The sequence below is a fragment of the Grammomys surdaster genome, unplaced genomic scaffold (genome assembly GCF_004785775.1).
Source record: "Grammomys surdaster isolate TR1022 unplaced genomic scaffold, NIH_TR_1.0 144, whole genome shotgun sequence".
Lineage (NCBI taxonomy): Eukaryota > Metazoa > Chordata > Mammalia > Rodentia > Muridae > Grammomys > Grammomys surdaster.
The window spans coordinates 3,518,329-3,534,762 of record NW_021604602.1 but is presented as its reverse complement, the minus strand read 5'-3'; the positions used below and the strand labels follow the sequence as shown (position 1 = coordinate 3,534,762).

The 16,434-nt window shown below is 50.5% G+C and overlaps 1 protein-coding gene across 6 annotated transcripts in view; it reads left to right on the top strand.

Annotated features, from left to right (window-relative positions):
• Positions 1–16,434, top strand: part of Bcl11b (BAF chromatin remodeling complex subunit BCL11B) — a 93,005-nt gene that overhangs the window by 29,567 nt on the left and 47,004 nt on the right. For 2 of the 6 annotated variants that reach the window (XM_028764534.1, XM_028764533.1), the window contains exon 3: positions 9,006–9,221. The exons of 3 other annotated variants lie outside the window; for them this stretch is intronic. In XM_028764534.1, coding sequence (XP_028620367.1) covers positions 9,006–9,221 — 216 coding nt within the window. The remainder of the gene's footprint in view (positions 1–9,005; positions 9,222–16,434) is intronic. One more of the 6 variants, XM_028764535.1, reaches the window with a different exon arrangement.

Below are 16,434 nucleotides of genomic sequence, written 5' to 3'. Positions count from 1 at the left end.
CAGGGTGGAAGTCAGCTAAGTCTGGAGGAGAACTGGATTAAAAAAATTTCTAACAGGAAAGATCAATTGCTCATAACTGACTCACGCAATACAAACAAAGCGTGCCGTTAAGGGCTGGCAGGTATCCGCTTTTCATGGTTGGTTTTCTTTCTTTCTTTCTTTTTTTTGTCCCTTGAACTTTCTCTTTACCAAGTTTACTTTTATTCCACCTGAAACAAGAAACCCTGCCAACCCAGAGGCTGGGAGTTCGCTTCCATCCCGGTGGAGTTTTAAGGGCCCGGTCTGTAGAGGGGTGACTCTGCTGACTTGCCTCACCTGGGGCAGTTCCACCTGTGTGAACCTTCAGTGAGCTCCATGCTCTGGGCCAGAGTCACTGGGCTAAACCCATGTTGATCCTTTCCTTTCTTTTTATCGGCCTGTGCTATTTTCTTTCCTAATTCTCCAGGTTCCTCACAGTTCAGACGTGCATCTCCTCTTTCTCTGTGTTCTCCCCAACCAGAAGCTAAGTTTGGAGCTCCTGGCACCTTCTAATCATAACAACATCTGGAACTCAGCAACTTCCAAACCTATTTTGTTCAGGATCCGATTTTTGACCAGGGGCAAGTTCAGGGTTTTCGGGTTACCAGTGTGTCAGGCCCAGTGAATGCTGTCGTGAAGAATAGAGGAGTCCTTCGTTTAAAACTCCCAGGAGGCCCCAAATCTGACAATTCATTTCCTGGGTTATTTCCCTATGGTCATGTGACTTGCTTTCACTATGGATTTCCTCCCAACTCCACCCCCTGAGCTGGAAAGGAAAGGAAACAAGGGGACATAAGGGAAGCATGAGCGAGCTTGTCGTTGGAGTCTGGTCCTAAGTTTTATTTCTGAAAGGACTGAAGGGTCTCAGGCTCTTCTTTCTGGGATGCAAACAGCGTACTGAGCTGTTGACTTCCATCTGTAGGCGGTATCTTCATGGGTTCTGAGCCCGTGCACACATTCGGTAAGCCATTTGTTCTGGAGGCAAAACCAATATGAAGTTTCTGAAGTCCTTGGCTGACTTGAATCGGAGGGCTGAATCTGATAAGGGCTGATGTAGTCACGCAGTTTTTGGCTAAAAGGCCTAACGTGGGGCATAGAGGGGTTCCTTTGCTAGACATTAGCTATTTTTATAGGTAAGATTAGAGGGTCTGCCAGCCCCAGCTTTGTCCTGGTTCCTGTAGACTCCAGGTAGATGCCTTAACCTGTCCATGTTTCTCATATAGATGTATGTGTGTGCTTCTGGTGTGTGCTGGTATCTCTAGCTTCTCTCTCTCTGTCACAGATGTGCTCACCCATGTTCCTTTAACTAGTTAAACACATGACCTCCCACTCTGGTGTCCCTCGGCCTTGTCATTCCCAGAATCCTGGACCCTAGTTTGGCGGGCTATGCCTGCCGAGATCACAGTTGACGATTCCTATTTACTGTTCTGTAGGCAGCAGCCTGAAGCCACCCGGCTCAGGGCTCAGGCTTTAGCAGCAGGTGAGTGTGGCTGACTTACACTCCAGCAGTTCCAAGAGCTCCAGGCTTCCCCAAGAGAAGCAAAAGAAGAGGTTTTGGTTTTTGGTTTCCTCAGCAGGTTGCCCATCTGGGGGGCTGGAAAGGTGAGGCTCAAAGAACTGACTGTCCAGCTCTTCCACCTCACCCTGGGTAGATCTGAGGAGATCCTTCAGGGTCATCTGATACCTTAGTGGCATGTGGACAATTCCTCCGGCTCTGCCCCTAGAGCCTTTGGAAGCTGTTGGACGATTCTGGAACAGGTGGTGTAGCCTCACCTGGCTTTGGCTTTGGGTACAGAAAGAGGATCTGCTTGCCACAGGGGATTTCAGCAGCTCCCTGTCTTGAGGAAGTTAGGATTGGCAGCCATTGAAACAAATGCTCTTGGACCTCGGGAAGTGGTGCCGCTGTGTACCAGCTTTTATTGCTAGATGCAGCTGCCCGAGAGGATGGTCTTTTTTTCCAACACTGGCAGGAGGCAGAACTCAGGTTTTGGCATGCCATCGGAGGACACAACCCTTTCTTTGCATCCCTTAGCCCTTCCCTGGAATGCCTGTCAGGGGATTAAAACCGTGTTGGTCTTTGGCAGTTACAGGGATGCCAGATGAAGGAGGGGCTTGGGGGAAAGGCAGCCTGGCTCAGGATCCAAAAGATGTGCTGCTTTCTCCTAGGGTGCGTCTGAATCTTTTCACGATGGCTTCAGGAAAGATGTGCAGCTGTGCGCCTGGGGCAGTGAGTGGTGTCCTCCCCCCCCCACCCCCCCGGGTGGTCATCTCAGGAAGAGGTAGTAACTGTAGTCTCAGGCTCCATCATGCCTGTGGTCCTTCAGGCTGTGACCTGGACATTTTTTTTCCCTGCCATAGACACCCCACAGAGGCCTACTCTGAGTCCAGTCAGAAGCAGTGGATGATGGGGGAAACAAAACAAACTCATCTGCATCCAACATTTGGTCACCCCCAGCCACCTGTACAGCCACCAACCCAGAGGAAGGGCATTGTGGGTTTCGATGCTTTATGTCTCCCATGTGAAGACCTAGGAGGAGGAACCCTAAACACATCTGTGAGACCCCATTTTCCCATTGTGGCAAAGGACTCGTGCACCCCACATTCTGGTCAGCCAGGGACTGGAGATTTGTGATGGCCATCGCATGCTGCATATTCCTGAGACATGGGGGTGGGGGTGGGGGTGGGGTGGAGGGCAGTTTGCTCAGACTGGGGATCTAGAAGTGAGAGGTGGCAGTTGGGGAGCTCTCAACCTTTTTCACAGAGTTTCTAGGTTGGGCAATAGCTGTGGGGCCGTGAGCCCGGCTAGTCTTCCCCTGGCTTGCTTTCTGGATCTGCCTTGGAGGTCTGGTCTGGCTTCTAGGTTTTATGGCAATAGATAAATGTTTATCAGAGCCGTAGCTTGTCTCTTGCTTTATCACTGCATTTTACTTCTCACAAATGAAAGAACAAAAGAATTTACTTGGTGAGCTCTGCTCCCTAGACCTGGGTTGCCTTGACGGCGAGGGACAGAGAGTTTTCTTAGGACCATTTCTGTTCCTCCTGTCTCAGCTACTCCTTACCTCCTGACCCTCCCTTCCCTAACAAAAAGAGTGGGAGAGAGGCTAGTGACAGCAGGCCCAGACCTTGTCTGGGGAGTTACCCAGGCCTGTCTCCATTACGGTGGCACCCCACCCCTTTGAAATAGGGAATTGCCAAAATGGATGTCATTGGCTGCTAATTAGGTGAATTTTAACTGCAGGATTATTTTACTACCTAACACCGTTATTCTGTGTGAACCCATAGCGGGGCTCAGCTTCAGTAGATGTCGTGCGTGTTGGTTGCTGACGCTCTTCTGCTTGGCAGCTGGCTTTCTCTATTCCTACTGTGTTTACACCAGGGCCAGTGAGAGGAGACCCTGAGATGCCCAGGCTGAGGGCACCACATGCCCCTCCTCCCCACGTGGCACGGTCTCCCAATTTTTGGGCCTCTGGAACAGCCCAGTAGCTGCATATTGTAGCTTGTGCCTATCTCGGTGGTACCACCACGGGGCACCATGTTCTAAGCAGGTTCTGACTTTTCAAGTCTAATCTGCCCTCCCCTCCATCTTCTCTCTCTCTCTACCAAACCGGAAAAAGAATCTTAATTTCCTGTGGAGCTGGGAGGAGGCGGGCTAGAGTCAGGGTAATGATTCTTAAATATGAGCAATGCGTCTGGCTACATGCTATTTTTCCCTCTATCCTCTTAATACACAGTATTTTTTTTTATCATCCTTAAGACAAAGTAGCTGGCAAAATATTTAAGTGATCAGAAACAAATGTTTTTATTTGCCTGCGTGCGAATTGGGTTATCTGCCTATCTTGTTTACGAAATCCGGGGCTGCCTTCCCGCACAGTATGCTCGCCTCTCGAATCTTCCCCGGCGCCCATTTCCATATTTCTGCGTGCTTGTTCTTTGTTAATCACTTGGCAAGCGCTTATTTGAATATTAAAAATTTCTTTAATCATCAAACGCAGGAGCACAGTCTCATGAATATTCATATTCTCCCCCCTCCTCAGACTGGATTCTAGTTCATTACCCCGCAGTAAAAGCCAAACAGCCATCAATCGTTCTCATTACTGGCTCTGGCGTTTTGATTGGCTGCCTGCTGCCCATAGACCTTTTTTTTTTTTTTTTTTTAAAAATTTACCTTCTTCTATGAGCTGTCTTATACCTGCCGACAACTTTAAAAAAAAAAAAAAACAACAATGCAAGAATAAATTTCTCTGGTTGAAAACAACTTAGCAAACTTGTCAAACAGCCCTTGTACCTTCCTGGGCCCTCTCAGGATACCGGAATCACAAATGTCCCTCCTCAGTCCTTCTGATCCACCCTAGTCCCACCAAAACCCAAAACCCAAAACAACCCAAAAACAAGGAAAAGGGGGGGGGGCGGGTAGGGAAGAGATAGAATTAAATAAATAAATAAAAAAGGAGGAACTTGAGCCCAGAGAGATGAATATTTGTCAAGAGAGTTGACGTAAGTTTCATTTGCATAATGACTTTGTACTTCTGCATTAATAAAATTTGCATATGAAGCCATGTTAATTACTCCTGATCATGCTTTTTGCATTCATGCATAGTAATTTTCTCCGACTTGTGAGAATTAATGTCTTGGCACGAGGGGGGGAAGGGGCGCGGGGACTGTCAGGTTCCCTCGCCAGAGTCCCTCGCTCACACGCGCTGGCGTGGCTGTCTGTCTCCTTCTTTGATCTCTGACTCATTTCTGCACTATCAGTAGGAGTTCTCGCCTTTAAAAAAAAATGTATCCGTTGAAAGGCACCAGTAGGGAGAAAAATAGACTTCTGTACGATGTGTGCCAGGCCACCTCTTAGGGTAGGAACATGGGATCTGCCGCCTCCCGGTTGCAGAGTAGCAGCCTCGGGAGGATGCTGCACCAGGAAGGCTGCACCGGGAAGGCTTGGTTCCCTCAACCCGGGCTGGGCGGTTCCAGGCAGTTTTTGTGTCTACAGGCTCCTGGTGGTGGGCGTGTTGCTGCTTAGTGCGCATGTGCAGGGCATGGAGCCCAGCATCTGCAGGGACCGCTTGCAAGGGAGGTGGGCTTCAGGCTTCTTCCAAGTGCCTCACCCCCAGGAAGGCATCAACAGTGATCTTGTCCTCTGTTTGGACTTTAGCCATCATATCAGAGGCCAGTTTGGGAGAAGTTTTGACTATCCCTTCGTAGGTGGCTCAGAAACCAAGAAGTCAGTCTGACCTTGACTTTGCAGCCTCGTTTTCACATTTTTGAGAGGGGCGATATATCCCCACCCCATAGGGATGCTTTAAGCTTGCATGGCATAATACAAGTATCAATTCTTTTATTTCTTTCACCCTAATTAAGATGTACTTTTATGAGAAAACTGAGGCAGCCAGGGTTTCACTAAGCCGCTCGGATCCTACGAGAAGCTGAGATAGCGAGAAGCTGAGATAGCGCTGAGATAGCGTCTGCATCCCTCCCCCCACACCTTGATACATAGGGGTCTGTTTGGACTGCATTAGACTGCAAAAAAAAGTGTCTTTTAAAAGGAAATGTAAAATTGTATTGTGCATGTTGTTACTGTGTCTGTGTGTGCAATGGATAGTGGCACACAGGAGAAGCCCAGGACAGTTTGGTGGGTTAGCCCTTCCTCAACTGCTGAGCCATCTCACAGGCCAGCATCTTCTGTTCTTTGGTGCGGAGCTTCTGGGAACAGAACCCTAGTCCCCAGGCATACTAGGAAAGTGCTCAAATGCTAAACTCCCCATCCCAGAGAGCTTTTTTTTTTTTTTTTTTTTTTTTTAAAAGGTCCTTCAGTGGCTTGTAGAAAGCAGGCTTCATGCTGTGAAGAGGCTTGGGGAGGAGACAGCTCTCCTGGAGAGAGCTCCAGGTCTGGAAATAAATGACCCTTTTGAGTAAGGATGGTAGTGGCCATGTTTACTAGGTGGCTGGCTCTGGCTGCACAGTGCCCTGACCTGACAGTCCCTTTAAAAACATGGCGACTGAGACAGAAAAAGTGACCACTAGGGAGGTCAAAGGCTAAGAAATGGCCTAGGAGGAAGTTGAACCCATTTTTCTGTCTCTGTCTAAATCCCTGTCAGTCTTTCTGTCTTTGTCTCTGTTTCTGTCTCTACACAACTCACCACCCGACCCCCTAGGCTGACATCCCTCTGTCTGTCAGGTGCAGAGTCTGTTAGCAGATCTGAGGAGCTGTCTGTTCTAGATTCAAGGCCGGCATCTCTTCCAGTGGAAGTCTGAGGCTGGGAAGTGGATAGGGACAGGTCTAGAGACAAGGTCCTCACCTTTGATTTCCTTTTAATTTAAGATGCGCATATTGTGAATCTTATTTTAATTGGTTCCATTCGTTGGCTTTTGATGGATGTACAGAGTTGTGTAGCCGTCACTACTGTTTAATTGATCACACCCCCGGAAGACCACATAATCCATTGGTTCTCCACTGCCCCCAGCCCCTGGTCATGACCACTCAGTCTCCTGATATTTGTTTGGGTGCTGAGTAGCTCACCGCGCCATGGCCATGGCGTCTTCTCATTCTGCTTTTGCAGGAGCTGGATTTCAGGGTGCCTCTGTGTGCAAAGCTCGGAGGTCAGCTGTGTCCAGAGGACACTTTTAATTGGTCAGAGATTGCTCTAAAAGCTCTGTAGGGACCCCACACCCGCCTCCTGCCCTTGGAGCAGGTAGACATTAGTGAGGTTATCATACCTGATGAGGGCCTGTGGCCACCTGTCTACCAGAGTGTTACCACCTGGTATGGGTGTGTGACTTTATCCCGACAGACCCTGGTTCAGCCCCAGGGACATCCTTCCAGAAGGCTATGGAGGCATGCCATTCCTTTTTGATCCTCGGCCGTTATTTCTGTCAGAGTCAACTCTGAGGAACTCCTGTAGGCATTCTCAGCCATGATGCTAGGTGCTGACGGAGCCTTTTGTAGAATCAGAAGCCTTTCGCTGTCACTAACGAATGAGCTGACTTCTTCCATCCCATGTGGCCTTTGGATCCAGGGTACCCTGGCCACTTGACTTCAGCTGCAGCCATAGAGGTGGGAACGGCGCATAGCCAGACTTTAGAGACATAGCCATGTTCGTGTCCCACAGTGTTTCCTCTTGAGTCTCAGTTTCTCTCTGTGATGTGGGAGGTGGTCCTACCTGCTAAGCATGGTGGCTATCTTATACTTGGTGCGGACTCACTGTGAAGGCTTTTAAGGACCCTGAGCTCTCCATGGTCTAAAAGGAGGACCCCCATAGGGATTCAAGGCCATTAGTGACAGGCTCAAGTACAGTGTCTGATGTAGTGGGCTTTGATGCAAGCATTGGCCTCTCTGGGCGCTAGGTAAGTCTGGCCCTCAGGTTGGACTTACCTGGGGCCCATAAGAAAACTGATACGGCTTTCTACTCTTGTTTTGGTACTGGAACTATTCTTGGGCTTACTGACCGTGTCCTTTGGGGGTTGTGTGCCAGTGCAGAGACAACTGGTGCCTTGTACGAATATATCCCTGCCTCAGCAGGGTCCAGCAGTGTCTATGCTGGCACTGGCCTCTGGACTGGACATCACAGTGCCCGAGCTCCAAGCTGGGGAGCTTCTCAAATGCTCCAAGTTCCTGGATTCCGACTTTACACGCAAGCAGTGAGATTTTGAGGAGGTTAAAGTTTGCTGATTTCGGCAGTTGTGGCCTCTGTTCGGGTCTGTGCAATGGGTGTTCAGGGTTATGTTAGAGAGCCAATCGAGGAAGATGGACAGGCTCTGTGGTGGCTATGGAGCAGGCAGGCCCACCTGTGGGGATCTGCAGGTGCCAGGAGTGAAGCTCCGGCCTGCCCTGCATGCAGAGCTGGTGGTGAGGCTTAGTCCAGCATCTTGTTGATGTTTTGGGCTTTTTTTTTCTTTTCTTTTTTTTTTTTTTTGGGTCTCTCTGATGCTTCTCTGCTCAATTATTTACCCAGGGAATTTGGGCTTCTTCACTTGTGGTTTTGGCAAGGGCTTCACACAAATGTTTTGCCCTGGTGGTCTCTTAACCAACGTAAGATAAATGGCCAAATCAAATGCAGGCCTTGTTGGCAGTGGAGGCTCAGTGTGGGGCCGGGTTGGAAGCAAGGCAGCACCCTTGCTGGCTCTGTTCATCGCTGTCACTGGCTCTCTGATGAGGGAGTGGGGACTCCCAAACCAGGATGAAGACATGAAGAGGGGTCTGAGCCATGCTAGATTTTCTTTTCTTTTCTTTTTTTTTTTTTTTTTTTGTTTTTCGAGACAGGGTTTCCCTGTGTAGCCCTGGCTGTCCTGGAACTCACTCTGTAGACCAGGCTGGCCTCGAACTCAGAAATCCTCCTGCCTCTGCCTCCCAAGTGCTGGGATTAAAGGCGTATGCCACCACCACCCGGCAATGCTAGGTTTTCTTGTGGTAAGGGAGGGAGGAGGAGCTCAGGGCATCGTGTGAGCTTCTGGGGCTTGGGTGCTGCTTGCCACGGTCTGAAAAGAAGCCCCAGGCAATCAGCTCATCAATGTTCTGACCCGTGGAGGTAGACCTGAGGTGGCGCAGGCTGTTTGAAGAACCTATACCGACATAGTTTCCTGCCTCTTTCAAAGAGGGGTCGCTCATATTTTGAGAGAACAAATCCTCAAGTGAAGCCCATACTAGTTTGTTCTGAAAGACCCTTCTAGGGAATCTTAACTGGGAGTGGGGCCCTGACAGGCCTTCTGTGTGCTAACCCAACCCCCGCCCCCTCCCGCACTAGGGCTCACAAAGGCAGCCCACCCCAGAAACTCTCTGGCAGCTACAGGTGTAGCCCCTGCTAATGTCCTCTGTGCACCCCTTCTCCCTTGCCCCTGGACCCAAGTTGCCATCCCCATAGGGCTGGTGTCTTCCGGACCGAACGCTCTCGGAGGCTATACTGTAGCCCTGTGACCCGGGGCCCCGTCTTGTGCCTCAAGTCCCTTGTCCAGTCCAGGGCCCAACTGACCAGTCTTTTCTATTGTTTTTTCTCCAGGGCCGTGCAGGCCTGCCCAGCTGCCATCGATGGCCCCCATAGCTGCCTCCTCTTCCCACCCTCCCACCTCCGTGATTACTTCACCTCTGCGTGCCCTGGGCGTTCTCCCACCCTGTTTCCCGCTGCCTTGCTGTGGTGCACGCCCCATCTCGGGCGACGGGACTCAGGGTGAGGGTCAGATGGAGGCTCCCTTTGGATGCCAGTGTGAGTTGTCAGGTAACAGAGCCGCTGCGGTGGGGGAGGTGGGCTCCCGGGATGGCGGGCTGTGCCCTGGGCCGAGCCGGGGACCCAAGGTGGGGTCCCAGGGGAGATGCACACCCCCTGCTCAAAAAGCTTTTTTGGGGGGATGGCAGCAGAAGTGCCAAAGATGTCAACTGAATTGTAACTTGTGTTGGTTCCCAGGGGGTCAAGGGGCCATCGCCCCCGTATATCCCCCACCTTCAAATTCTGAGAGTCTCACTCCCAGAATGCACTGCCCGACCTCCAAATTTCATCTCTTTGGGCTGTTTAGCTAAAGTTTAATTGGATAACACTTAACATCTGAAGTTTTCTCCTGCCCCTTGCCTCTGCCGCCCTGCCACCCACCCCAGACAAGGGTAGGAGAGGATTCCTGGGTTGTCTGTGTACAGGGCTGGAGCCATTCAAAATGCTGACTTTCTCTTTGGGACAATGTGTTGCCCATTAACTTAGAGGGAAGGGAAAAAAAAGTTGTCTCAAAGAGGAGTCTTTTTAAAAAAGCCGTGGCCACGGGTAGCAGTGAAACATTGTGGGTGTCTGGGGCAAGGGTCTCTGAAGGTCAGTGGCTCTGGGTGGACCTCCAACTTGTTCCAGTTACTTCTGCTGTTGTTGAAGGTCAGTCAGTGAACCCTATTATGCCAAGGGCATCCCCGGTCAGGTGGCGACACAGCCTCCATTGCCCCCCTGCTCTGACTCCCCACAAACATAGACTTCTGTTGGCTTAGGGTCCCCACAAGGTTGAGGAGAGAAGGCCTTCCCTGCAGCCTCATGGTGGGGCCTGGTTTGCAACACGCTGTGGCTTCGGGAGCCAGGATGCTGACACAGACTCACGTGGCTAGCAGCTGTGGCCTGGTTTCTGTGGCCAGGGCCAGGAGAGGAGAGGGTGGTTGCAGCGCTGGGGTACATTCAGTTTGTCCCTGCTATATTGCCAGGCACTTTGCAGGCTTTCTCTTGACTCAGGCTGTGAAAGGAAAACTATTTTTATTGGTCAAGTTTTGCTTTTCATTGACACTCTCTCAGGGACCTCTCTTATTGGAGCTTTGCACAAGACAAGTAGCTCCTGCTCCAGGGTGAGCCCTCCTTGGTCTTCCTGCTAGTAGGGCTTCCTGCAGTCCTCAGAACTGGGTCCCATACTCCTGCTATGACAGGTGGTTATGTTGTCTTAGCTCCCATCCAAGACTGGGAGCTCTGGTTCCTTACTGGGCCTATGTCTTCTTGAGTGTATCAGGCAGAGACTCAAGTCACCCAGGAAGGAGTTGAAACAGCTTACAAGGAAGCTGGCTTCCCTTCCTGGTCAGCCTGCTTTCTCCCACCTCCCTTCCCCCCGAAGTGACTAAGATTTCATGTAGCTTGGAAGATCCTGTTCACCAAGCTTGGGGTACCTGCTGGACTGGGCAGCTGCCTTCTTCTCTGGCATCCTGTAATGTGTGTTGCAGACTTGCAACCCTGCAGCTCTATACCCACTTAGTAGGGACTGCACTCTTGAAGATAAGCCTGAATGTGTATGGTCGGACTTGGTCAAGTTCTGCGTGTAGAAACATGATCCCCGCATGCCACCGGGGTAAGTGTAACCTTCTGCTGACCCTCTGTAGGAGCTGCCAGATCGGAGTTGCCTCCGATTTGACTGGGCTTTCCTGGTGTCTTTTTGTCCATTTTATAAATGAGTGTGAGGGGCAGAGGCTGGGAGGCCAATCCCTTTGGAGGATTGGGTTTAAGGCCTGGGGATTAGTTCATTTGGTCACATGGCCCCTGCCTAGGCCCAGTGGAGGACAGACAAGTTCTGCAAGGCCTTGGCAGCCAGTCAGTCTGTCCTCACGTGGGCTACTTGCTCTCTTAGAGTAGCTGTCTGTCCTGAACTAGGCAAATGGTTGTGCGTCAAGGCTTTATTCCCGCGTTATAGACGACCTTCAGAGTCCCGAGGTCTCACAGGTCAATCTGTTCCTTTCTTAGTTCACTGGCGGTCATCAGGCACATAGTTTGTAGGCCATGTGCAGATACAGGCGGAGTCAGATATGTGGGTCCCTTGCTTACCTTACAGCTCCCAGTGGGGGATTGGGGACCATGTCCTGAGGCTGATGAGAGGGAAGGGAAGAACACAGAGAAGAAGTGTAACTCCCACACGGTACCTGGTTCCCCTGTAGTGTAGAGGCCGCCATGGAGTTCAGGGTTCCGGAGCATCCTGTCCACGAGTGGGGATTGCAATGTGGGGGAGGTGAGGGGCAGTGAGGGCTTGAGCCCTGGGACCTCTCTCTCAAGCCGGCTCCTGAGGGACCTGCTGTCTTTCTTCTTCCTGTATCCAGTCAGTTCTCGGCCATTGTTCTGCCTTGTTGGCGTCGCCTGCGTCAGGCTCTACCGCTGTGCTGTGTTTTCTGATAAATTTTGACACATTCAAGTATCCTCTTCCAGTGGGTTTTGTCCCTTTGGTTCTGTTCCTGGCACTGGGCTGTTTGCTGAAGTGTTTTTAGTGCCTGTTTAATTAGTAGCTGCAGAGGACGCATAAAATCGCCGGGAACCCTCGAGGAAGGAGGGGCCATAAAGGCGGAACACTGCGGTACTCAGTGCGCTTTGTCCCTCTTCTGATCAGGATGCTTTGAACCTATCTCTTCAAATTAACTCAGGAAGCCTGAGTTTCACACAGGTTAATTGCATGCCCACGAACACACTCTGGGTTATTTATAGAAGGGTGTGATTTCATGGGAGAGAAAACTATCCAGACATGGCCAGGCCCTGCTAGGACCCCTCGCCCATGCTTCCTGTAGATGGTTACAGCTGGGAGAAGGGACACTGGGGCCCATTTCTTATGGACTCCACAGAGATCCTTTGTGGTTTTGAGTCAGGTGCTCCTGGCAACTGAAGGTTTTCCCTCAGATGTAACAAGGTAGCTGTGTAATCAAGAACCACAGCCAATTGCCCTGCCCCGTGCTATCTAAGGACCAGTGGCCTTGAGCATGTCATTGTCCCTCTGTAAACCTCACCTCCCTCTCCTGTACAAAACCCATATGTATGTATGATGCATGTATTCCTGTATGTATATGCATGCATGTATATATGTACATATACACATACATGATATACACATATATGTACATATATGTGTGTGTATATCTCTGTCTCTATCTCTGTCTCTCTCTATCTCTGTCCTCTCTATCTCTATCTCTATGTAATATTGCAAAGTAAGGCTCCGAGAGCGTATCTGTGAATTAGACCATGTTGGGCTGTTGTGGGTCTGGGTTTGGCTAGGGCCCCAAGGCAGACTCTGAGGGTACTCAAAAGGCAGCTGAAAGTCACTGGGCTCCATCCTGTCCTCAAGCCTTCCCTGCTTTGAGACATCGTGATCAAAAAGCGACCTTCAGAATATATCAGACAGCCTCCCTGAGTGAAGTACACAGCTAGGTGTGTCACCTTACCCAAGTGATTCATTCCTCATCCTTCCTCTGTTCTCTCATCTGGGAAATGGGCGTAAGGACTGGGCAAGCTCTACTGTTGTCTGGAGGATTTTGCGTGAGGTCATTTAGGGCAGACATTCGGGACGATGCTCTGAGCGTAACGAGCCCACAGACGTTATGCTTCAGACGCAAGCAGTAGGGGTTTCGCAATCCGATGGCGTTACGTATCTGGCACTGGGCGGGAGCTTCCCTTCAACCGAATCCTGGGTTTCCATGCTTTAAAGCGTTTAGCCTCTTGGCTGGCTCTGCCGTGCACCAGCCTTAGGAGGCGGAACGGGAACTGAGAGACTTCATTGCATATTTAGAAGCTGTAAATGACCATCAGCCAGAGTGATTAATGCATGTGCTTGGCGAAGTTCAAGGTCTCACGCAAGAACACATAGCATCCAGGCTCGGGGAAGTGGAAGTGTTTGGATTTAATACAGAGAGTCAGTTGTAGTCATTAGTATATGCTGGAATCACAGGGCAATCTTGTAAAGTTAAATTCAATTTACTTTTCTACTGAAATTGTGCTTGCTGTGTTATTTAACTAGTCTGGGGTTTCTTGGCATGGGTTAAAGGGACAATAAAGATAAAAGAATACCTGTAAGTAAATAATAGGGTTTAACAGGAGAATCTATCGTCTTCTCCTCCTTCAGTTATATCCCGGTGTTCGTCCTGTGTTGATTTTTATACCCAGAGCCCTCCAATGGGATGCCTCAGACCAGACCACCCTAGCTGTTGAGGCTTGATGCAATTAATACAGTCTGTCTGGAAAGTGGTCTTATTTCTGGAAGTTTTATGTTAACGATATGGTCTGCACGCTGCACATTTTCATACCGGAATGAAGAGTAAGCTGGAGTTTCTTTCTGGACTGGGTTTGATTAGCGGGAGGGGCTCCCTGGGCAGCCACCCTTCCAGAGGACAGAGGTTGGCAGTCCTCCCTGGTCCTGCCAGGGCACTGCCTGGTGGGTGTGGTGTGCTGGGTGCTGGGGGGTGTTCGAGCCTTCATGGGGAAGGAGGGACCGTGAGGGCGTAGTAGGGAGGTGTGTGTCGGTCTAAGCCTCCAGAGGGAGGTGACAGATGCACTTTTGAGTTCCTCTGCACTGAATGCTTTTTTTTTGGGGGGGGAAGGGGTGCTTTCTGCGTTTACCAGGTCCCCGTGTCAATGGGGCTGGCTCAGTGGAATTATTAAAAATTTAGAGAGCCCTACTGGGAATGTAGTTCAGTTGGCAGTGCTTTGCCTAACAGGCACGAAGCTCTGGGTTCAGACCCTAGTCCCACACTGTGTAAAGCAGGTGTGTGGTGTCAGCCAGTTACTCATACTTGGGAAACGAAAGCAGGGGGATGAGGAGTTCAAGGTCAGCCTCTGCTACACAAGTTCATAGGTCAGTCTGGGTTATGGGGAGACCCCATCTCAAAAAAAAGAAATCAGTCATTAGTCATTTGTCCGTTTGCAGTGTCTATCTAACAAAGACATTGGTAGTCTGACCCCATGACTGACCTTTACGGCATCCTGTGCAATGCCTGGAGATTGGCTCCTAAGATTGACTCTGGTGTGTGTGTCATCTGGGGATAGCTCCGCTGTAGCTGCTTCCTTTCAATGCCTGCCCAAGACCTGCACACCAATAGAGAGCTGCCAGCCCCCCTGGAGGTTGACAAGGATTCAGTGGACTCCAGAAAAAGACCACTGTCCACTGTCCATGTAGCAAATCACACCTTTCAGCACCAACAGGGGCCAGAGCAGCTGCAGTGGGCTCAGGGGGAGAGGCTGCAGCTGGCCAGCGGGGGTAGGACTCAACTGGGGTGACTACCTTCAGATGAAAGAGGTCCCAACAGCCCAGGCGTTACTACAGATACCATTTCGGCCTCTGCCGGCCTTTCAGAAGGCAGAGCTAAATCAAAGAATTCTGTTCAAATCTGTACAAGATGTTGCTGTTTTTCTGCTCTGACAGGAGAGGCATTTGGAAGAGCAGTTTCTTTTTCTTTCTTTTTTCCTTTTTTTTTTTTTTTTATAGCTGTCTTAAAAAGGAGTTTGGCTGTTTAGCACAGCTGGTGCTCATTACGTTATGGACCGGCAATGAAATAGCATGTGTAATTAATTTTTAATGCAGCGCTGGGTGCAGCACTTTCAAGCAGTTAGTGGATGCGAAAGCCCAGTACTGGCTGTGGACATCAGAGACCTCGGAGCCAAGCAGCCACGGGCTCCTTTCAAGGGGATTTGACACTGGCAGAAGAGGCTGCTCACCACCCTCCGTGCGGAGGAGAGCTCATCCAGAAACGAGTTTGTTTTGGGTGACCCAAGGGTCAAACCAACCCTCACTGAGCCAGGATTAGGGGGGTCCTGATTGGACATCTCATCTGATTCTTTTGACATCTAGACGGAGAAACTGAACCAGGCTGGAGGAAGACACCGTAAGATACAAGTCGGGTGACAGAGCTGACATGGCCCTATGTCTCTCGGGCTCTGCCCACTAGACAACACTGCCCTCTTTTCTTTTCAAAACGGCAGCTTTTGTATCCTGGGCTGACCTTGAACTCATTTTATAACAGGATCTTCTGATCCTTGTAACAGAAGATCTTTGATCTGCTGATTCTCCTGACTTAACCTGCAGTGCTGGGATTTCAGGTCTATACCGCTATGCGCTGTTCTATGTAGTGCTAAGGACTGAACCCTGGCCTTCCATGCATGCTAGGCAAACATTCTACCACTGGTGCCACATCACCAGCCTGCATCCTGATCCGCCTTGAGTTCACATCGAGAGCTGGTAAAGGGAGATGCTTAAAAACCAATTTCTGTCTTGGCGCCAGGTTCGATATCCTGTGCACTGGGGCTTGGCAGCAGGTAGCATTTTGACAGCAATGAACCCCAAATAAGTGGTCCTGGGGCTCTCATGAAGTTTTTGGCCGCTGCTGTGGGTCACTCCCCTATGCTTGTACCTGTTCTGAGACTGAGTGTGGGCTTGCCTGCATGGTTGCTGTCCCGTCTATCCTGGGAACCCCTGCATGGAGTCTTGTTTGGATTAGTCACCGTGATCCGCAGGTACCAGATCTGGGATCTCCTGGGTCCTGTTCTCTGTGCCATTGGGTGTGAATGCATGGCCCTAGGCTTCCCACTCCTCCTCTCTGCCTCAGTTTCTTCACTTGTCATATGGGGGCACAAGTAATCCCTTTGGGAAGGCTCTGAGACACCTCTGTCAGGCTGTGCCAGGGTATGAGGGAGCAGGCCGGATGACCCCGGCTACCATGATGACCAGTCTGCCGACTCTGACAGTTCCCATGTGGGAGTTTCTTAGCATGCATGGGGGGCGGGCAGTTACTCTCGCCATTTTTAGAACTCGCTGCTGTTAATCCACAAGACCTACTATGTGCCAGCTCTGCCCTTTGCCTGACATCCTATTCTTATCTTCCTCCAGGAAGAGGGAACCCCTCATTCCACTTGCGTATCCTCTGCTTAGGGAGTGCAGGCCACCCAACCGTGGTCACACAGCAGGAAACCCACAGAACTAAAGGTGCAGGCTGGGCTCTGCTGGGTCTCCAAGCTGCACTGCCTCTGTCTGTCTCCTCCGCCCTCCCATTGAGCTGCGGTGGCTGCTTGTCCCTGCCTATCAGACGCACACCATGCTGGTGGAATAGCTGCTGACACTTAGACATGGTCCCTGAAAGGGTTCTCTGGGTTCTTCATTTCAGTGACCACATTTGTGTCTGACCCTGGCCTAGAAATGGGACCCTTGGGTGTGTGAGAAGCAGAGTGTGCCAGAGACTCT